This window comes from Phyllobates terribilis, unplaced genomic scaffold, assembly GCF_046119375.1.
Source record: "Phyllobates terribilis strain yellow unplaced genomic scaffold, ASM4611937v1 Scaffold_12__6_contigs__length_324123572, whole genome shotgun sequence".
Taxonomy (NCBI): domain Eukaryota; kingdom Metazoa; phylum Chordata; class Amphibia; order Anura; family Dendrobatidae; genus Phyllobates; species Phyllobates terribilis.
In genome coordinates, this window is record NW_027362772.1 from 130,273,749 (window position 1) to 130,298,044 (window position 24,296).

The following is a 24,296-nucleotide window of genomic DNA, read 5'->3' on the forward strand; positions in this document are numbered from 1 at the left end:
CTTCGCAACCCCGCCGAGTTGCAGCCAGATGCTTTTAATCTTCGTGAGCCCCGCCGAGCCACAGCAAACCAGGTTTGAGTGCGACGCCAATCTTCGCAACCCCGCCGAGTTGCAGCCAGATGCTTTACCACACTCGTCGACCTGTGCCGTTGCCCCTAGCAACCGGGCTGTCGTTGCCGCTTGCAACCAGACTGCAGTTGCCCGCACTCTCAAACCACATGTAAGGCAGCGCTAGTCATCATCCTGGGGGATACTCGCTGCAGCGCATCAACAAAAGCACACCAGCCACGACTTTGCGGTGTTTCACAGTCCAACAGTTTATTATCTCATCATAAACTGCTGATCACACAGTCCATCTTAGTGCTCACTGGCATATTACACGTATAATGTCAAACGAGCCCCAAGTGGCAGACAGGCCCACTTGGTTCCAGGTCCTGCCTTCAGCAAGGTAATAATAAAGCAATGTCCATATCAGCAGTGTTTTTACCTTTTGCCGGCTTATGGCTGCTTCAGGCCTTTTGGTTCCCAGATGGGGGTCTCTAGCCTCTGGCCCTCCAAGGCTTACTGGCGTCTAGTCACAAGACCCAGGCTTCACCCTCCAGGAGTCCACCAAGCTTCACCAGGCCTCACACGATGCCACACACACGGGGAAACAGGCCTCACGCCTATCACACCCCTGGCACCACTGCACACACCTGTCCCAAATTACCAGGGTTTTTATATCCTATAGAAACAGCTACAGGACCTGTGCTTATCTCACAGTCACGTGTCCAGACCTTCCGTTGTGCAAAAGGACCTGTGTGATGTCACAGTCATGTGACCAGTCAGCTGAGGGGGAGGAAATAGCATAAACAGACATACTAGATCATTATAGCAATACCGCGGCACCACACTGTATAACTCTGCCCACATCACTGATTGGCAGCTTTCTCTGTATAACCCCGCCCACGCCACTGATTGGCAGCTTTCTCTGTATAACCCTGCCCACATCACTGATTGGCAGCTTTCTCTGTATAACCCCGCCCACACCACTCATTGGCAGCTTTCTCTGTATAACCCTGCCCACATCACTGATTGGCTGCTTTCTCTGTATAACCCTGCCCACACCACTGATTGACAGCTTTCTCTGTATAACCCCGCCCACATCACTGATAGGCTGCTTTCTCTGTATAACCCCACCCACACCACTGATTGACAGCTTTCTCTATATAACCCTGCCCACAACTCTGATTGGCAGCTTTCTCTGTATAACCCTGCCCACATCACTGATTGGCTGCTTTCTCTGTATAACCCTGCCCACACCACTGATTGACAGCTTTCTCTGTATAACCCCGCCCACATCACTGATAGGCTGCTTTCTCTGTATAACCCCACCCACACCACTAATTGACAGCTTTCTCTGTATAACTCTGCCCACACCACTAATTGGCAGCTTTCTCTGTATAACTCTGCCCACACCACTAATTGGCTGCTTTCTCTGTATAACCCTGCCCACACCACTGATTGGCAGCTTTCTCTGTATAACCCTGCCCACACCACTGATTGGCAGCTTTCTCTGTATAACCCTGCCCACAACTCTGATTGGCAGCTTTCTCTGTATAACCCTGCCCACATCACTGATTGGCTGCTTTCTCTGTATAACCCTGCCCACACCACTGATTGACAGCTTTCTCTGTATAACCCCGCCCACATCACTGATAGGCTGCTTTCTCTGTATAACCCCACCCACACCACTGATTGACAGCTTTCTCTATATAACCCTGCCCACACCACTAATTGACAGCTTTCTCTGTATAACTCTGCCCACACCACTAATTGGCTGCTTTCTCTGTATAACCCTGCCCACACCACTGATTGGCAGCTTTCTGCCCCTGTGTACTGAGCACAAAAAGCTTCCAATGAGTGGTTGGACAACATGGCAGTAGGCTCACTAGTCCCCTAGTGATAAAATCATTGTTGTACCGGCAGAAGATTTTCAAAGCTACAACAAACAGCCTAGTAAGTGACATCTCTGGAATCAGGGTTTCTGTCTCTACATTATGCTGCTCTCAAATTAGGTGGCAGAAACCAGGTGACAGATTCCTTTAAGCCCCCATTCATATTGGCATAATGTTATTTGAACTCACTGGTATCAACAGATTCATCTGACACTCTAATGTGTATGGAGGCATTGCGGCAGATGTCTATCATGTATGTCTGATTTTATACTGCCAATCACTTTTTCTCCTGGAGATAGGCTATCAGCAGACATGTCTGTTAGTGAACCAGCCTAGCTGTGTATGGAGATCAAACCGAGATAGCTGTTCACTAATAATAGGCCGAAGCATTGTTCTGGCCGACAGTCTTGTAATGTGTACGCAGGCATTAGGTCCAGAGGTGGACATAAGAAAGAAGCAAGACAGATCTTTAAACTCATTGTCTTAGTCACTAGGGAAGGGGCATCTGACTTGAAGGAGTGATACAGTACTGTCCCTTTATGTGCTGTTGGGGATCAATAATGGCTGACCACCATCTATCCCATTCTAATGCCATGAATGAGAGTTGTGAAACCCCCCCTAAGGCCTCTTTCACGCGTCAATGTTTCCAGTACGTGTGGTGACAGTTTCCACACGTACTGGAGACACTGACACATGTAGACCCATTCAAATCTATGGGTCTGTGCATATGTCAGTGTGTTTCCATGGACCGTGTGTCTGTGTGTTCCACACGTAGACAAGTCCATTTTTTGTGGATACATAGTCCGCAAAAGTGTCTCACACTGAACACACATGGATGACATCCGTGTGTCATCAGTGTGAGACGTACCGGCACCTTGGAATCAGTGTACAGTTAGCGCTATTCCCAAGCGCCAGGTGCTGAACACTGCCCTCATCATGGTTCCCTGCCGTTGCTGTGATCAGCACCAGCAGGGACAATGATGAAGTTAGTAATAGTCTGCTCCTGCAGTATCCCTGTGTCAAAATAAGAATAAAATAATAAAATCCTTATACTCACATGTCCTAAGTGTCCCCCACTGTAATCCTCTGACCGCTCAGCAGAGGAGCCGAGGAGAATGAGCCGCTCCAGTGAGCGGGGCCCTGCACTGTGCTGAGCTCAGGAGCGGTGTCCTGTCACTCACTGAGCTCAGCTCTGGGGCCGCTCGCTGCAGGAGTCATTCACCCCGGCTCCTCTGCTGAGCAGTCGCATGGATTACAGCGGGGGACACTTAAGATAGGTGAGTATATGGATTTTATTATTTTATTCTTATTTTTACAGGTGAACACTGCAGTTGCAGACACTACTACTCTCATCATTGTCGCTGCTGATGCTGATCACAGCGCTGGCAGGGAAACATGATGAGTTCAGCACCCGGCGCTTGGGAACAGCGCTAACTGTACACTGATCCCAAAACACCGGTACGTGTGCACCTGATGCGGCACATGGGCGGCACACTGGTGACACACACAGACACATGGGACACAGATATCTCCGGTACCGGTTTTTCTGGTACAGGAAATATATGGACGTGTGAAACAGGCCTTAAGAAAACAATTTTATTAATATTGTACAGTCATATATATATATAGAGAGAGAGAGAGAGAGAGAGAGAGAGAGAGAGAGAGAGAGAGAGAGAGAGAGAGAATCTGTGGAATGTTTTTTTTAATGTGCAGCACCAGTCAATCCCTGTGTTTTTTGTATAAATAGCATTTTTGCTCAGGCTTGCTCCAAAGAACTTAGCAAAATGACACAGTGTGGACATAGCCTAATACGCTGCACATAGCCTCATTGTGTACTGCATTTTGTGATTGCTGTCATACGATGAGTATGTAAACCTATGACTGAGCTTACAATGTTGTATACTTAATGGGTGGGAGAATGTTCAGGTGTTTCCTGGGAGTGACAGATACAGCAACAATAGGGAATAAATCCACCATGTAATCATTTCTACAGAATGTGGAAAAACTGTGTAAAATATATAAAATGTATTTTTTAGCAACATAAGGGTTTCAAAGTTGCTTCATGAAAAATCTTTTCCTATAGCGGCTCCGCCGGCAATCTTGCGGTTGTTTAAGGCGACATTTTTTTGTGTCCTCCATAATAAACAGCGGGCAGCTTCCAAACTATGCCCCCTGAAAAATGAGCATCTCATTTCTTTAAAATGTGCACAGCAATGTTAAAATGTCCATTTTTTGCATGGGTTTTCCAGCACTTTTTCAAGAGGATTCTGAATTAAATCTGCCTGAAAAGTACGTCATGTGCACATAGTCTACCTTTAGATAACAGAAATTTCCTGAAACAATATCCTTACTGTTAGTTTAGGGTCATCTGAGAAAATCGATTCCGATCACTCTGATTAGACTCTGATCTGTGGGTGGTCAGAGTGTGATCTGATTTTCTCAGAGGTTAAGAAAAAAAAGTTTCTCCGCTTTCTCCATTCAATCCGTCCGTAAAAATCGGACTGCACTCGATGTTTTCCTTAGACCCATAGACTTGCATTGCTGATTTTGATCTGACACTGAAATAACAAATATATCTGTTACATACTGTACATACCAATTCGCATGTAAATGCAGCGGGGGGGGGGCGCCTCCCCATCCTTCAATGAGCCCCTGGCACCTGCCCAACCTTGCTTACATCACAGCATACAATACGTAGTACACAGAGAAAGGGCATCCAGCTCCTATTCTTACCCCCATAGATTTCTGTGGCGCTAAACCGGCCACACAGGTGGTTTATCTTCAAGTTACTGACTTAGAGCATAATGCTGCATTTCTAAAAAATTCTGGTGACAGGTCATCATCTGATTATAGTTAATTAAGTTGTCAAGGAGGCTTTTTGTGGATTCAAATCAAAAGTGAACCTTGAAGATTCTGGATTCTATTGGAAAAATCCAATAATATTCATAAATTGCTGTCTTCTTTTGTGGCACAAGTATTTGTATTTTCCATGGTGAGCTGCCATTTTTATTGATATCACTTTTGAGTAGATACGATATTTTGATGGCTTTTTGTTGCAATTTTTTTCAGAGTTGCAATGAGCAAAAAAACGCAATTCTACCTTTTTGATATATTTTTATTTCTACAGTTTTTACCCTTGGATTAATTAATTTTGATAGAATAGACTTTCACTGATACGACAATAGTAAGTATGTTTTTATTTTTTTACATCTTTGTTTTTAATGGAGGAAAGGGGATGAATCGAAATGTTATGTTTTTTAAGTCTCCGTAGGGAACTTGATGTGACACTGAGTCACTTCTCATGGACAAGCTGTGAATCGGGATAGTCAAGGAGTCCAAGGTGAAAAGCCAGGAGGGTACTTCATAAATAGAAGGAAGAGACAAAGGCGCAGTCAGGCCTTTAGGGCAGAGTGGCCCGACGGAAGCCTCTCCTCTGTGCAAGACATATGAAAGCCCACATACAGTTTGCTCAAAAACACATGAAGAACTTCCAGACTATGAGAAATAAGATTCTTTGGTCTGATGAGATGAAGATAGAACTTTTTGGTGATAACTCTAAGCGGTATGTGTGGAGAAAACAAGGCACTGCTCATCACCTGCCCAATACAATCCCAACAGTGAAACATGGTGGTGGCAGCATCATGCTATGGGGGTGTTTTTCAACTGCAGGGACAAGACAACTGGTTGCAATTGAAGGAAACATGAATGCGGTCAAGTACAGAGATATCCTGGATGAAAACATCTTCCGGAGTGCTCTGGACCTCAGACTTGGCCGAAGGTTCACCTTCCAACAAGACAATGACCCTAAGCACACAGCTAAAATAACAAATGAGTGGCTTCATAACAAATCTGTGACCATTCTTGACTGGCCCAGCCAGAGTCCTGACCTAAACCCAATTGAGCATCTCTGGAGAGACCTGAAAATGGCTGTCCACCAACGTTCACCATCCAACCTGACGGAACTGGAGAGGATCTGCAAGGAAGAATGGCAGAGGATCCCCAAATCCAGGTGTGAAAAACTTGTTGCATCATTCCCAAGAAGACTCATGGCTGTACAAGCTGAAAAGGGTGCTTCTACTCAATACTGAGCAAAGGGTCTGAATACTTATGACCATGTGATATTTCAGTTTTTCTTTTTTAATAAATTTGCAAAAATTTCTACATTTCTGTTTTTTTTTCAGCGAAAATGGGGTGCAGAGTGTACATTAATGAGAAAAACAAACAAACTTTTTAGAATTTACCAAATGGCTGCAATGAAAGAAAGACTGAAAAATTTAAAGGGGTCTGAATACTTTCCGTACCCACTGTAGCAAGATTATCAGGTCAATTACACATAATTTCTGCATAAGGCGTAAGCATATTTCAGTAATTGCTAACACACAGTGATAAGGTAACACATATAAACAAGTACTAAAAACTTTATGCAGAAATTACTATATATGTGTGGACTGTATGCCACTATCACCTGAGTCTTCGCTGTTGTATTTTCACCTTCCATGTATGTTTTTATGCCACTTTTCTATAATTATTAATAAACTTTTGAATATTTATTTGGGCAGACCATTGACTCCATGTTTTTGTAGGATATTCCATGTTAGGAGGGTCTCTTTTTGTGACATAGTAGGGCCTGTATTTTGGCATATGGCCTTGTTTATATATGTATGTCTAGATCATGTTATCAGTTCGGATGATATTGATTCTATGCACTGGTCTTCATAGGAGCACCATAGGAGCACCATCATTGCATGCATGAAGCCTTCCACAGACCCCCAGCTGCCATGACAATCCATCATCTTCTCATAATAGCATTGCGGGGTGGGGGGGCATAGGAAACTTCATCAGAGAAAATAACTTTACCCCAGCCTTCAGAAGTCCATTCTCTGTACTTCCTGATAAATGATTTTCTCTGACGAAGCCACCATCAGACTGTTTGAGACTTTGGAAGTAAGATTTTCTGGAGAAGGTCAGCACCACCACAAATCCTTTGTTATGCCAACAGTAAAGCATCCTCACACCATTCAAGTGTGAGGGCTTCTCATCCATAGAGTGGGATTACTCACACTTTTACCTAAGAGCACTGCCATGAATACAGAATGGTATATAAACCTCCTCTATGAGCAACTTCTCTTAATGATCCAGGAGCAATTTGGTGATAAATAATGATTTTTCCAGCATGGTGGAGGCCATATCACAAGACAAAAGGGATAACTAAGTGGCTTGGTGAACAAAACATTGAAATTTTGGGTCCATGGCCAGGAAACTCCCCAGATCTCAATCCTATTAAGAACCTATGGTTAATCCAAAAATTGGATGGACCAACAAAAACAGAGAAATAGTGATAAACTGCAAGCACTGATTAGACAAGAATGTTTCCATCAGTCAGGATTAGACCCAGAAGATGATATCAATCTGCCAGGAGAAAGAGCAGAAGTCTTGAAAAATAAGGGTCAACACAGTAAATCTTGAATATTTGCATAAACGTGATGTATTTGTCAATAGTTTAAAAACTTATAATTGTACTTCAGTAGCCAAATAAACAACTAAAAGATCTAAAAACGACACTTTTGTGAAAACCAAAAATTGTTTCAATCTCCAAACTTTTGGCCTCGACTGTATACAGTATATGGATAACATAGGATCATGTACTTAATAGGTGACATCGCTTTATTCCCTCCCTGCTTAGTGACCTCTGCACAGATCACAGAGCATCCCTAGAAAACTCTAATTCTGAAGGAAATGAACCTTTTTATGATGTAGCAGCTGTAAGCATATCTCTGAATAACGTTATCAGATGACTTGTCAATAATCATGTACAAAACATAAAATAAAAAATTGCTATCAGAAAATAAAACATATTTATTCTTTTCAGTTTTAAATGAGTAAAAAAACATATTTTCAGGCTTTCCAGTTACCTTGATATCTGATACCAAGAACATGTTTGTTGTATTTAGCACTTTCTTTAGAAATTCTCAAGAGTTTACTGAATTTACAGGAATTCTTTTGTGTCAGTAAGAACCAACAGGTGCTGGGTTTCAAATACTGTTTGATCAAGAGGACAAACTAAGATATGAAAAATAATCTGTATGCTTTTAGATCTAGCAATCATTTACTTCAGTATAATGTCAGATTCATAGGCAAGACCAGGAATTGACAGACTATCGGGTGGTTTGCAGGTCGATCTTCAATGGATCCTGAATAGATCAAAAGTCAAACTGTGCTTTTAACTTTATCCTCATCCTCAGATTTCGGTCCATGCCCCGCCATTATGTAACACATCCTCTGGCTTTTTTACTGTGTTGTCAACATTTGGACCTGTAACCGTCTTGCTGTCAGCACGGGGCAGTCTACAAAAATGCAGCATCACAGACTTGGGTAACAGAAAAAGGTGCACAGGACCATTAGATCACCCCTAAAATAAAAAATTATCAACAAAGTATGAGCAAATTGCTGACTGCGAGGACATGTTTCTGGGGTATACAAAAAAACTTATGGCACTTTCGAGATATTGTTTGTTTAAGAGGGACTGGGTAAAGTTCGAGATCTACTGTAAAATAAAGGGTTATTCTCATTTTAGATGTTTTTGAAGTTCCCACACAAGTGCATGGAGAAAGCTGCACATACACGACAGCCATTTGGTTCACAGTGGGATGGGGGTCATTGGACCACCATCCTGGAGATAGAGATAGGTCCCTGAGGTGGAATCCATATCAATCAGACATTTATCTAAGAGTATATCATAAGTCCCATCAGTATTGCAGAATAACCCAGCAATCATCCTTGGGGTGAAGGTCCTGTGCACCTTTGTCTGTTACTGGAGTCGGTAATGCTGCACTGTTTGTAGGCTGTTTTGTGCTGGCAACCAGACTAGTGGTCATATGTAACTTCCTCAGTATTTAGCACTTCAGCCTTGCAACGTGGGGTTCCTTGGTTCAAATCCCAACAAGGACAACATCTGCAGTGAGTTTTTATGTTCTCCTCGTGTTTGCGTGGGTTTTCTCTAAAATCTCAAAGATATATTGGTAAAATTTAGACCGAGAGCCCCAATGTACTGTAATGCTAAATCTTCAGTCAAAGACAATGGGCTCAATTCATCAAAGTATTTACATCAGTTTTCTAGCGTAAAAAGCTTTGAAAGGTCACATAATTTTGGTGCAACTCGAGGCTGCGCTAAAATATTGTGACTTTTGTTGTTCTCACGTCATTATCGACCAGCTCCGACAAAGTGGGCAGAACTGGGTTGGGTCAGGGTGTGGCAACCGCTGTTCATTTAATTCATGATAGTAGTGGTGTTTGCTATGCCTCAAATCTTACTCCAGCAGGGACTGGAGTAGGATTTGTGGTGAGGCACACACTGAGCTGTACGCCACTCGTCCAGCGCTCCTGATTCATGAAGAGGTATATGACTCTTCATGAATTAGGAGTGTCTGACTCCACCATGCCCACTCATGAATGAACAACGCCGGTCTTGATGCATGGGCCCCGTTGTGTTTTAAAATCCTAGTAAAACTCTTGAAAATGCACAGTAAAAACTATATTTCCCTACAGAAATCCCCTTCAAAACCTGGTAAGAAATAGATCTCAAGAACCTGAGTTACCAGTAATAGTAGATACCCACCACTCTAAGGCTGTTGACCCACGGGCCAGACAAACTATTATAACTTGAATAATAAAGGAAATTTGTCAAACTTTTTAAAAAAATGTTTAGCATCTTTATATTCATAAAAAAATACATTTTATGCCAAGGAAAATATAATACACTCACCTTTCCATCCTCCCCAAGTTCTAAGGGGTTTTGTCTTATACCAGGTTCTCCGCTGCAGCCTGACAATTGAGACAGCTGACTAAGATCCCAAAGAGACTTGCTTGGCCGTCCTGCTGTTGTCTTAGCCACAGACAACCTATTCCGCTGAACATTCTTTAAGATATCACTTAAAGCACTGTGAGACTCCTGGGCACTTCGGAAACTCATGGTAGGTCCTTCAAAATTACGACAAGCAGCAAGGCGATGGCGGATGGAGTAGTCAGGCACATTAACTGCTTCTTTAGGTATAACGGAAGAGTCCTGCGGTACACCTGAAGTCCTGGTAAATCCAGCATCCATACCATTACTTTTTACCATTGCTGGTACAACAGTCCGCCGCTCTGCTATGTTATTAATACTTTTTGAAAATTGTAGTCCACTAATTGGGGTCAAGTAAGGGGAAGAAATTACATCTGTTGGCTGCAAGGCTCCATTGGTGGTGAATCTTTGCGGTGACGAAAATCCATTTGTATATGGTTCTACCTCAACTGGCACAACTTGTGCGGTAGAATTCAGGGTTTCGGTATCTTTAGTCACAGCTGGCATAGGGGAAGGGATTATAACTTTATTATGGGTATCTTTGCTGGAATCTTTGGCAAAATCATATCTCTGAAGTGGCCGAGAGGCTGCAAACAATGTACGGAACTCATTATCAAATGAATCAGTTATTTCTCCAGTTAAAAGTGTGACCAAGTTCCTGTCTAGTCTTGAGTCACTCCATGTGAAGCTGAAAAAAAAATTATATTGTATAAGTGAGCATCAAAGAGATCTGAAGTTTCACAGACAAGAGATGTTTGAGGAGTTTCCCTGTCTAATTCCCTGTATTGTTTTCTCTTTTTGGTTCAGCGATGAGCCCTGCAGTGAGGATAGAAACATGTCATGTTGGGGTGGTTTAACCTCTTTTCATAGGGATGCACTAAGGATTGATTATGATCAGGGCAAGGTTCCATTGGGGGCCTTTTACAAGTAAAGAGTAACTGAGGTTGGGTCCTCAGGGTCCTTGTAGCCCCTCTTTTCAATTCAGATTATAAAAGGGAAGGGGACAGTTTCCTGCACCACATGAAGCATCCAACAGACATACTCCTTGCAATTGTAAATTCTCACCCTATCTGTTGCTTTATGTAAGTGCACATTGACACTAAATGTGTTTTATTCAATGATAAATAACTAAAGATGATAATTTAGTGTGTTTTTTTTACTTTCCGTCTAATTTGTATGACCACCTTTACAGTCCTTACAGAATATCTGTATTAGGACTCTAACACAACTCACCAGCTGTAACCAACCAAATTACCAGTGTGAGACATGTAGAACAAGAGCGCAGATTGTCAGTCATTGCATATCACACTGGTAATGTCCCCTTTCATTTAAAGGTGATATTTGGTACTTTGTAAAAAAAAATATATACATACTGTATGCCTAAGCAGTAACAGGCAGGTAGCTACTGCTTGTTTCGCCAGGCACCATTTTTTGCTTTCACAGAGCGGTCACAGACCACTCCTGCTGTCGATTCAGCTGCTTCTGCTGATGTCACGTCGACAGAGCGGTGGCTTCTTTTCTGCTCAACTCTTTCGACGGGGCATGACTTTCGATGTCAAACTGATTGCCAGCCGGCTTCCCGAGTTGGGCAGCAGTGAGCTAGCTATCAATCAGCATGATGTTGGTAGTACCGTCATTCCATGTGCCCATTGACGTGCCCTTGACATGATCGGTAGTCACTGATGGGCTGCTATGACAGCCATGAGTCTACTGAAGACCCTCGAGCTTGTCATTACGGAGCTCCTTTCATACCCTGCCTGTGGCCGGGCTTCAAAGGAGACTGTGATTTTCCCTATATGAAGTGATGCTGTGGCATTGCTTTATATAGCACAAGCGATCAGACGATCAAAGCTTCAAGTCCCCTAAGGACTAATAAATGCAATGAAAAGTAAACAAAAGTTTTAAAAAATATGAAAAAAATAAAGAAAACATAAAAGTTCAAAATCACCCTCTTTTGCCCCATTAAAAATAAAGAAATAAAAAAAATTAAAAAATACACACATGTGGTATTGCTGCGTTCAGAAAAGTAGGATCTATCAAAATACAAAAATAATTAACCGATCGGTAAATATCGTAAATAAAGAAAACATAAAAGTTCAAAATCACCCTCTTTTGCCCCATTAAAAATAAAGAAATTCAAAAAATAAAAAAATACACACATGTGGTATTGCCGCATTCAGAAAAGTAGGATCTATCAAAATACAAAAATAATTAACCGATCGGTAAACATCGTAAATGAAAAAAAATCAAACACACCAAAAGTAATTTTTTTTGGTCGCTGCAATTCCACAAAAAATGCTGTAACAAGCAACCAAAACATCACATCGATCCCAAAATGGTATCATTAAAAACATTGTCTCGTCACGCAAAAAATAATCCCCCACACAGCTCCATCTGCGGAAAAATCTAAATGTTACAAGTGTCGGAAAATGGCGACAAAGCTCCAAAAAAAAATTTCTACAAACTTCTGATTTTTTTTTCACCACTAAAATGATTAAAAAATGGGACATGTTTGATATTGTCAAAATCATACTGGTGAGCAGAATTATAAGGTAATTTTTACCACAAAATGTACACTGTAAAAACAATTCCTAAAAATCAATATCAGAATTGTGTTTTTTTCACAATTTATCCCCACTTGGAATTATTTTTTTTTATCGTTTTCCAATACACTATGTGGTAAAGTGAATGGCATCATTCAGAAGTACAACTTGTACAAACAAGCCCTCACAAGTCTATGTGGACAGAAAAATAAATGCATTATGGCTCCGGTAAGAAGAGGATAAAATACAAACGCGCAAAAATAGAAATTGGCCTGGTTGTGAAGGGATTAAAAAAATGTGGATTTCTATAGAATAAGACATCAGATCGCAGATATCATTTTATTCAACTTCTTATGACCTACATTCCCATATAATAGGTAAGAGAGACTCGGCACTCGACTATCGCAGTAACGTGAACAAAAGTTTTTTAATGGCATTCCAAAACAATATTATAACGTTTCGGTCACAATCCGGACCTTCGTCAGAACTGATTGCCGCAGTGTAGGGGTTGTATGTGAATATGGACCATCCAGTCTTTACCTCACACTTATACTGAGAACGAAATGTATTTTTGGCTACATCCCACTGACATCCCACGGAGAGCATTCAGACTAATATTATTCAGTTAGGCTGCTCAGATGACACTTTTTTCACATGAACTGTATGTGAATGCCCAAAAAATAAAAAATCAGATCAACGGCAAAGCATCCAATTTTTATGGGTACATTGCCATAACTGATTTTGGGATAGTAAATTGTTTTTCCTTTTGATCTATAACAATGAATGGTATACAAATGGCATACAGATTGCATCCGGATGACAAATCAGATGGAAAAATGTTTGCTTTTTTTCTGGCTAAAAATTGGATTTTTTTATATGGTCGTGTGAACTTAGCCTCATATTTGGTCTGGCCATTGATATTTCAATGGCCGATATTTTAGTTTTCCAGGTAGACAAGTTGCTTCCAGTGGTGTCTGAAAATGTCTTTCTTCTCGCTCCTCAATGAAAACACATGAACGCTCAGCAGAGCCGAGCACGCATGTGTATGAGGGAGTCAGGAGAGATAAAGTAGCGGTCTGCCAAATGAACGTTCGACCGACAGATACATTACATGTATGGCCAGCTTAGGGTAGGGAAATTAGATTAGGAGTCCCAATGGAGTCAGACACTGAGATGTATAATGCCAATTTCTGTACAGTTCTGAGGAATATGTTATCACCAGCTAAGTAGAGTGGAGAAATATAAAAAATGCACATTTCAGAATAGTTGCTAATATTATTTGAAAGCAACAATCTCTTACGTGGCGCTCCACCATTGAAGTCAATCAATTATTAATAATTTAGGAATACATGACTAAAATCATGACAAAGTTGCATTACCATATAGGCTATATGTTTTCTGATGATGATACCAACAAAGCAGGGGTGCAGATCTACTCCCCCAGTGTGGAACTATTCTGATGACATATTCTTTTATAATGGAGTTTGAACTTTAATTTAAAGAGAATCTATCATCAACAATTTATACCCCATCTAATGGCCTGCACAGTATGTACAGGGGCTTTCATGCTGATTTAAATCTTTAATTTTTTTGTAGAAAATCATTTTGCTGTTTTAGAGAAATCAATTGAGGCGGGCATTGCACTCGCAGCTTTCCTGCCTCTCTGCCTTTTTCCCACCTGATGCCTCCTATTTCTGACTGACAAATCGCTGAAACAAGAGTGACCTGTCAGTCAGAGACAGGAGGCGGGCAGTGGGCTGGAAATAGGGGAGAGGCAGGAGAGCTGGAACTGCAGGGCCCGCCCACTGCACTTGCAGCTCATTAGCATACAATTTCAACCATGGATGTCTCTAAAACACCTAAATGGATTTCTACAAGAAAGGTAAGGATTTACTCAGCATTAAAGCACCTTTACATACATGCCATCAGTTTGGGGTTTTAAATCCTTATGACAGTTTCTCATTAAATAGTTGTAGTGGCTCATGGCAAAAACATAAAAATGAAATTATTTCACTTTCTTACCTATATGTCCCAGTGATTACAGTATTACAGTCAACCAGCAGAAATTTCTCTTTCATCACTCCAGTTACTTGCTTCAATTGTCGAGTACTAAACGTGCATCCAGAAAGTACCCGCACTCGAATATTCTGTTAAATACAAATGAGAAGCGCGTACAGTAAAAGCAGGCAGGGCATGTAAACTGCTTGTTCTCTTTATATATTAATTTGTATTTATTATTAGAATTTGACTTATTTTTTATGAGTGCATTGTTGATCATGTGATTTGATTATATGATCAGTATTCATTAAAATGAGCTTAGGGGATAGTCCGTTTTTTGTAAATCATAGAGGCATTAGATCAACTCCAAAACACATTGTCTATATAAAGCTTTTAACTGTATTGGACTATACTCTTCTAAATCATTGGCAGCGCCTAAGTGAAACCACGTGTGGTTTAGCTGAACTTAAAGGGGTGTTCCATAGGCAAAAGTAAATTTTATTTAAATCCCCATCTATTTGATGCCATAATCTAAGCTGCTTTCTATTATACTTGTATTATAAATTCCCTTCTGTTCCCTAACGACACTGTTAGTAAATTTTTTTTTACTTCCTGTCTGATGATGATTTGTTTGAGGGCCCCCAGTGCATCCTGGGATAATCAAACGAAGCTTCATAAGAGTAGGGAACAGAGGCAGCAGTCAGTGTTACAGCCACTGCGCCCTCCCTGGAACGAAGCGTCATCAGTTTCCCTGCTCTGTCTAGGTGTTGTGATCTGCACAGTGACTGCCACCGCCCTGTTGTCAGCTCAGATCTGCAGATATTAACCTGCAACACAGCGGTGTTACAATACCCGATGTGCAGGAGATCAGCGCCACCCCGCAGGTGACATCACTGGTCTCTGCCGGGTATTGTAACACCGCTGTGTTGCAGGCTCATTACTGCAGATCTGATCTGACAACAGATCGGAGGCTGTCACTGTGCAGATCGCAGAGTGCACAGCTCGCATGGTGGGACATAGCAGAGACCAGCCACGCCCATGAAACGAGCGTCACTGATGACACTTTGTGTCAGGGAGAAGGCAGGGGCTGTGACAGTGACCGCAGCCTCTGTCCCCTGCTCTGAGATTGCTTTGTTTCAGTATCCCAGGATGAGATTCTGAAACGCATTGTCATCAGACAAGACGTCAAAAAGAAAAAAATAGACTAGCAGTTAGATAGTGTAGTTAGGGAATGGTAGGGAATTTTTAAAGCAAGTATATTAGAAAATAGCTTAGAATTATTGCATCAAATAAATAGGGATTTAAATAAAATTTCCTTTCGTCTTTGGACCACCCCTTTGAGTAAACTTTGTATTGGAGCATGAATTAATTGACTTCAGCACGTGAAGTATCAGCTGGGTTCATAGATTGTTCCTACCAATGGTGCTATACAGTGTTGTGCCTGCTATCACACAACTTGTTTAGGTGAACAGTTTTCTTACTGTTTATTATAACAAAAGTGCTATAGTCTGCCCTATAAAATCAGAAGCTGCCTAATAGGTGCACGCGTGTTGGGTAGTTGCACGCGTCTTCTTGTGCAAAGTGTCTTCGGCAATAAGTGGCAGTTATTTCAGAGGCCATGGACTAACACCCGTCTTCTTCTCTCTTCACACAGGTACAATCTCTGCTTGCTGCAAAATTCCTCTGCTTGCTGTATATGTCATCTATTGCTCTGCTTCCCTGAAACCACTTAATGGCACAATCTCTGCTTGCTGTAAAATTCCTCTGCTTGCTGTATATGTCATCTATTGCTCTGCTTCCCTAAAACAACTTAATGGTACAATCTCTGCTTGCTGCAAAATTCCTCTGCTAGCTGTATTTCTGCCATGTCATCTGTAACTTACATTCCATTCAATACTCACTGATACATGTCTGTCCCTCCATCACTGCAGCCATTATCTGATGGCAGAAGGTGTTACTCTGTGTAGACTACATTGTCTTTGCTCTGTCTTTGATCATCAAGCCATCTCCTGATTAGAGATGAGCGGTGTTCGACTAGAACTGTTCGCCAATCTCAAATTCGAGCTGTTTTGGGCGGTGTTCGAGTTGTTCGACGAACCCGAACGATTTGCAAAAAATTCGGCTGTTCGAGGTTATGTTCGATAACTGTTCGTGCACCAAAAGCGTGTCCTGCATGTCTGGCGCTATTTAGAGCACCAATCATGCAGGGATTGTCTGCCACTCACTGTAATGCCACAGCCATGGTGGTTGTGGCATTACAGTGATTGCCCAAATCGATGGGAACAGTGCCAACAGTGAAACATGAAAAGCCGGCAATTCAGCAGCGGCATACACCGGTACCCGACAATTTAGAACCGAAAGAATAGAGCTTCACACATAGATTAGATAAATATAAACATGTCAGCCACATATATATGAAGTACAGTGATAGTGTTGCTTACTGTACATGTCATTTAGCGTAAAGGATTTATCAAAAAAAATAATAGTGTTTTCATGCACCGTCTCTTTAAAAAAGCCGGCCGGCAATTCAGCAGCGGTACCCGACAATTTAGAAAAGAAAGAATAGCGTATCACACATAGATTAGATAGATAGAAACATGTCAGTCACATATATATGAAGTACAGTGACAGTGTTGCTTACTGTACTTGTCATTTAGTGTAAAGGATTTATTTAAAAAAATAATAGTGTTTTCATGCACCGTCTCTTTAAGAAAGCCGGCCGGCAATTCAGCATCTGTACCCGACAATTTATAACAGACAGAATAGAGCTTCACACATAGATTAGATAGATAGAAACATGTCAGTCACATATATATGAAGTAGAGTGATAGTGTTGGTTACTGTACTTGTCATTTAGTATTAAAATAAAGGATTTATTATTAAAAAAATTGGCGTGGGGTTCCCCTTAATTTTAGGCTCTAGCGGAGGTTAAGCAGACAGCTGGGGCAGATGTTTGAAGCCTGGGAAGGGGGTAATACCCACGGAGCTTCCCAGGCTACTAATATCAGCCCCCAGCTGAATACATAGCCTTTACTAGCTATTAAAATGGGGACCCCCCCAAAAAAATGACGTGGGGTCCCCCCTAATTTAATAGCTAGCAAAGGCTAGGCAGACAGCTGGGGGCTGATATTAATAGCCCAGGAAGGGAGCCATGAATATTGGCCCCCTCCCAGGCTAGAAACACCAGCCGTCAGCCGCCCCAGAAATGGCGCATTCATAGGATGCGCCAATTCTGGCACTTAGCCTCGCTCTTCCACGCTGCCCTGGTGCGGTGGCAGTGGGGTAATAGGGTTGGGGTTGATGTCAGCTTATGATGCCAGCTGACATCAAGCCCAGGTTAGTAATGGAGAGGCGTCTATAAGACACCCCCATTACTAACCCCATAGTCAAAGTTAAAAAAAACACAAACACCCAGAATAAAGTCCTTTAATTGAAATAAAGACACAATCCTTTATTGTTCTAAATTAAACCATACTTACCGTCACGCCCATTCCAGCTGAAGCCAACGATCTCCTGTAATAAAAATAAAATAATAAAGCAACCTCATCCTTACCTTTCCATGGCTCCCACGACAGCTTCAGCTCTGCTACATCGAGATGACAGGCTGGACCGCAGCAGAACGCCGCCATCCAGCCTGTCATCCCGCAGACACTGAGAAGCGCAGGCATGCTTGCGCTCCACATTGTCTCTCTGTGACGGCATAAAGATGAGCCGAGGTCATGTCCAATGAACTCGGCTCACCTCATGCACGTCACTGACAGCGTGGGAGAATTCTCCTGCACTCAGCGCTTCAGCGTGAGAATTCTCCCACGCTGTCAGTGACGTGCATGAGGTGAGCCGAGTTCATTGGACATGACCTCGGCTCATCTGGATGCCGTCACAGCGAGACACTGAGGAGCGCAAGCATGCCTGCTCTTCTCAGTGTCTGCGGGATGACAGGCTGGATGGCAGCGTTCTGCTGCGGTCCAGCCTGTCATCTCGATGTAGCAGAGCTGAAGCTGTCGTGGGAACCATGGAAAGGTAAGGATGATGTTGGTTTATTATTTTTCTTTTATTGCAGGAGATCGTTGGCTTCAGCTGGAATGGGCGTGACGGTAAGTATGGTTTAATTTAGAACAATAAAGAATTGTGTGTTTATTTCAATTAAAGGACTTTATTCTGGGTGTTGTGTTTTTTTTAAATACTTTACTAGAAATTCATGGCGGTCATGTCTAATACTGGCGTGACCCCATGAATTTTGGGCTTGGGGCCAGCTGATAATACCAAGCTGGCCCTAACCCCTTTATTACCCAGTGAGCCACCGCACCAGGGCCCTGGATGAGTTGGGTACAGCGCCAGAAGATGGCGCTTCTATGAACGCGCCATTTTCCGGGGTGGCTGCGGACTGCAATTTGCAGCGGGGGGGGGCCCAGAAAGCTTGGGCCTCCCTGAGCTGCAGATTCCAGCCCCCAGCTGCCTAGTTGTACCTGGCTGGACACAAAAATAGGGCGAAGCCCCACGTATTTTTTTTTTAATTATTTCATGAAATTCATGAAATAATTAAGAAAAAAAGGCCTTCCCTATATTGTTGTGTCCGGCCAGGTACAAATAGTCAGCTGGTGGTTGGGGGCAGCCCGTTCCTGCCTGCTGTACCTGGCTGGACACAAATATAGTGCGAAGCCCCACTTCAATTTTTTTTAATTATTTCATGAAATTCATGAAATAATTAAGAAAAAAAGGCCTTCCCTATATTGTTGTGTCCGGCCAGGTACAAATAGGCAGCTGGTGGTTGGGGGCAGCCCGTTCCTGCCTGCTGTACCTGGCTGGACACAAATATAGTGCGAAGCCCCACTTCAATTTTTTTAAATTATTTCAGGAAATTCATGAAATAATTTAAAAAAAATTGACGTGGGGCTTCGCACTATATTTGTGTCCAGTCAGGTGCAGCAGGCAGGAACGGGCTGCCCCCAACCACCAGCTGCCTATTTGTACCTGGCCGGACACAACAATATAGGGAAGCCCTTTTTTCTTAATTATTTCATGAAATAATTTAAAGAAAATTGACGTGGGGCTTCGCCCTGTTTTTGTGTCCAGCCAGGTACAACTAGGCAGCTGGGGGCTGGAATCCGCAGCGCAGGGAGGCCCAAGCTTTCTGGGCCACCCCCGCTGCAAATTGCAGTCCGCAGCCACCCCGGAAAATGGCGCGTTCATAGAAGCGCCATCTTCTGGCGCTGTACCCAACTCATCCAGGGCCCTGATGCGGTGGCTCACTGGGTAATAAAGGGGTTAGGGCCAGCTTGGCATTATCAGCTGGCCCTAAGCCCAAAATTCATGGGGTCACGCCAATATTAGACATGACCACCATGAATTTCTAGTAAAGTATTTAAAAAAAACACAACACCCAGAAAAAAGTCCTTTAATTGAAATAAACACACAATTCTTTATTGTTCTAAATTAAACCATACTTACCGTCACGCCCATTCCAGCTGAAGCCAACGATCTCCTGAAATAAAAGAAAAATAATAAAGCAACATCATCCTTACCTTTCCATGGTTCCCATGACAGCTTCAGCTCTGCTACATCGAGATGACAGGCTGGACCGCAGCAGAACGCTGCCATCCAGCCTGTCATCCCGCAGACACTGAGAAGCGCAGGCTTGCTTGCGCTCCACAGTGTCTCTCTGTGAGGGCATCCAGATGAGCCCAGTTAATGTCCAATGAACTCGGCTCACCTCATGCACGTCACTGACAGCGTGGGAAAATTCTCCTGCACTCAGCGCTTCAGCGTGGGAGAATTCTCACACTGAAGCGCTGAGTGCAGGAGAATTCTCCCACGCTGTCAGTGACATGCAGGAGGTGAGCTGAGTTCATTGGACATGAGCTCACCTTATGCACGTCACTGACAGCGTGGGAAAATTCTCCTGCACTCAGCGCTTCAGCGTGGGAGAATTCTCACGCTGAAGCGCTGAGTGCAGGAGAATTCTCCCACGCTGTCAGTGACGTGCAGGAGGTGAGCTGAGATCATTGGACATGAGCTCACCTTATGCACGTCACTGACAGCGTGGGAGAATTCTCCTGCACTCAGCGCTTCAGCGTGAGAATTTTCCCACGCTGTCAGTGACGTGCATGAGGTGCGCCGAGTTCATTGGACATGAACTCGTCTCATCTTTATGCCGTCACAGCCAGACACTGCAGAACGCAAGCATGCCTGCGCTTCTCAGTGTCTGCGGGATGACAGGCTGGATGGCAGCGTTCTGCTGCGGTCCAGCCTGTCATCTCGATGTAGCAGAGCTGAAGCTGTCGTGGGAACCATGGAAAGGTAAGGATGAGGTTGCTTTATTATTTTTCTTTTATTGCAGGAGATCGTTGGCTTCAGCTGGAATGGGCGTGATGGTAAGTATGGTTTAATTTAGAACAATAAAGGATTGTGTCTTTATTTCAATTAAAGGACTTTATTCTGGGTGTTTGTGTTTTCTTTTAACTTTGATTATGGGGTTAGTAATGGGGGTGTCTTATAGACGCCTCTCCATTACTAACCTGGGCTTGATGTCAGCTGGCATTATAAGCTGACATCAACCCCAGCCCTATTACCCCCTGCCACCGCTACAGGGCAGCGTGGAAGAGCGAGGCTAAGTGCCAGAATTGGCGCATCCTATGAATGCGCCATTTCTGGGGCGGCTGACGGCTGGTGTTTCTAGCCTGGGAGGGGGCCAATATTCATGGCTCCCTTCCTGGGCTATTAATATCAGCCCCCAGCTGTCTGCCTAGCCTTTGCTAGCTATTAAATTAGGGGGGACCCCACGTCATTTTTTTGGGGGGGTCCCCCATTTTAATAGCTAGTAAAGGCTATGTATTCAGCTGGGGGCTCATATTAGTAGCCTGGGAAGCTCCGTGGGTATTACCCCCTTCCCAGGCTTCAAACATCTGCCCCAGCTGTCTGCTTAACCTCCGCTAGAGACTAAAATTAAGGGGAACCCCACGCCAATTTTTTTTAATAATAAATCCTTTATTTTAATACTAAATGACAAGTACAGTAACCAACACTATCACTGTACTTCATATATATGTGACTGACATGTTTCTATCTATCTAATCTATGTGTGAAGCTCTATTCTGTCTGTTATAAATTGTCGGGTACCGCTGCTGAATTGCCGGCCGGCTTTTTTAAAGAGACGGTGCATGAAAACACTATTATATTTTTTAATAAATCCTTTACACTAAATGACAAGTACAGTAAGCAACACTGTCACTGTACTTCATATATATGTGACTGACATGTTTCTATCTATCTAATCTATGTGTGAGGCTCTATTCCTTCTTGTCTAAATTGTCGGGTACCGGTGTATGCCGCTGCTGAATTGCCGGCCGGCTTTTTTAAAGAAAGCGTCTTCTGAGCAGTTTGTCAGCTTTTGGACACCTTTGAAGGTGTTTTCTATGTGTTTCTATGTGTTTTTGTTTGCCTGCCATTGGTTTTAACGATGTTCGACGGTGTTCTAAGGTGTTCGACGAACAGTTCGACGAACAGTTCCTCGAACATCCCGGTGTTCGACGAACCGAACCGAACCCGAACACTACGGGGGTGGCTCAACACTACTCCTGATGTGATGATCAGCTGCTAATTTAGCCACAAACAGCTCCCACAATGCCCCTCACCTAATGCTATAGTCTGCCTTATAAAATCAGAAGCTGCCTAATGGGTACACGCGTGTGGGGTAGTTGCACGCGTCTTCTAGCGCAAAGTGTCTTGGTTGATGAGTGGCAGTTAGTCAGGGCAGGAGTCAGGTAACCCACACTTGGAATGCTTACTCTCTTTTAACTATGTTTTTGTTCGTGTTCACTCTTTTCCCTATAGTCCTCCACTTTCTATTAGCCCCCTTAATTCCTACACCTAGTAATTAACACTTCATCTCTCCCTCCATCCTTCCATCCATGTCACCTCCTCCTCAGAACTATTCCTCAACATTCAATCCTGTGTCTCCAAACACAGACAGCCACCACATGCCGTCTCCTACTTCCACCTACTAACACTTTCTCTGCCCCTCCTCACTGCCGGCGACATCTCTCCAAATCCTGGTCCACCACATCCCCACAGTCACTTCAACCTTCTATCCACGATCTACCACAAACTCTCGCAACCTTTCTAACCTCATACCCATCCAGCCAGTACCCGCTTCCCCAGTTGCTCTAACAGGATCTCTATGGAACGCTCGCTTCGTCTGCAACAAACTTTCCTACATTCATGATCTTTTCATTACTAACAAACTTTCCTTCCTCGCCATCACTGAAACCTGGCTCACCCCCTCTGACATGGCCTCTCCAGCTGCACTTTCGTATGGCGGATTCCACCTTTCCCACACCCCCCGCCCCAGCGGCAAACATGGTGGAGGAGTAGATTTTATCCTGTCTGATACCTTACCTGCGCCTTCACCCAAATCCCACTACTGCCCTCCGTTACTCTCCCTTCTTTTGAGGTGCACTGTGTGCACTTCTACTCCCCCTCCAGCCTCCAACTGGCTGTCATCTACCATTCTCCAGGGCCAGCCACCACTTTCTTCGACCACTTCACCACCTGGCTGCTTCACTTCCTTTCCACTGATATCCCCACTATCATCATGGGCGACTTCAACATCCCCATTGACACTTCCCACTCATCTGTCTCTAAGCTCCTATTCCTCACTTCCTCCTTCAGCATTGCTCAATGGTCTGCTTCAGCCACTCACAAAGATGGCCACACATTAGACCTCATCTTCACCCACCTCTGTTCCCTATCTAACCTATCTAACTCTCCTCTCCCTCTTTCTGACCACAACCTACTAACATTCTCTGCCCTCTCCTCTCCAGGTCCACATTCCCCTCTCCACAAACTTGCACACCCTTGCAGAAATCTCAAACACCTTGACATACACTCACTCTCTGAATCCCTCCTTCCTCTTACAGACATAAATTCCTTACATGACGTAGATGTTGCTGCTACAGCTCTTGTTTTGGTCGCCCCTCTCACACATACCAAAGCTTGCACATTCAATAGGCAACCGTAGCACACCAACCTGACTAGAGAACTGCGACGAGTCTCCAGGGTTGCTGAGAGGAGATGGAAAAGGTTTCACTCCAATGAGCACTTCATTGCATTAAAACAATCCCTCACTATTTTTAAGTCAGCACTCACTGCAGCAAAACAAACTTACTTCTCATCTCTCATATCCTCCCTGTCCCACAACCCTAAACAGCTATTCAACACTTTCAATTCTCTCCTCTGTCCCCCAGTGCCTCCTCCCTCTCCTCTCATCTCAGCTGAAGAGTTTGCATCATTCTTCAAGCAGAAGATCGACAACATCAGACAAAGCTTTTGCCTAAAGTCCCCTCAGCCCCTCCTCATATCTACTCAACCCTTCTCCTCCAAAACCAACTTCTCCACCATTACAGAAGATCAAGTTTCCTCCTTACTCTCCAAATCACATCTCACCACCTGCGAACTTGACCCAATCCTGTCCCACCTCATCCCTAACCTTACCACAGTTTTCATCCCAACCCTAACCAACCTCTTTAACCTGCCACTAACAACCGGTGTCTTCCCCTCATGTTTCAAACATGCCTCAATCACACCCATCCTCAAAAAGTCCTCCCTCGACCAATCCTCTCTGACTAGCTATCGCCCCATATCACTTCTCCCCTATGCTTCAAAACTACTGGAACAACACGTCCACCTTGAACTGTCCTCCCACCTCTCCTCATGCTCCATCTTTGACCACTTACAATCTGTCTTCTGTCCGCATCACTCCACTGAAACTGCACTGACTAAAGTCACCAATGACCTACTAACCGCCAAATCCAAGCGACACTACTCCGTCCTGCTACTCCTGGACCTGTCATCTGCCTTTGTCATAGTGGACCATTCCCTCTTACTACAGACTCTCTCATCTCTTGGCATCACAGACTTGGCCCTATCTTGGATCTCGTCATAGCTAACAGACCGGACATTCAGCGTCTCCCACTCACACAC

The 24,296-nt window shown here is 43.5% G+C and overlaps 1 protein-coding gene across 1 annotated transcript in view; it reads right to left on the reverse strand.

Annotated features, from left to right (window-relative positions):
• The window catches only part of FAM83E (family with sequence similarity 83 member E), a 117,009-nt gene that overhangs the window by 46,727 nt on the left and 45,986 nt on the right, over positions 1 to 24,296 (reverse strand). Inside the window, exons 4-5 of the mRNA XM_073656286.1 lie at positions 14,343 to 14,467; positions 9,700 to 10,465 (exon numbers count right to left, since the gene is read on the reverse strand). Coding sequence (XP_073512387.1) covers positions 9,700 to 10,465; positions 14,343 to 14,467 — 891 coding nt within the window. The remainder of the gene's footprint in view (positions 1 to 9,699; positions 10,466 to 14,342; positions 14,468 to 24,296) is intronic.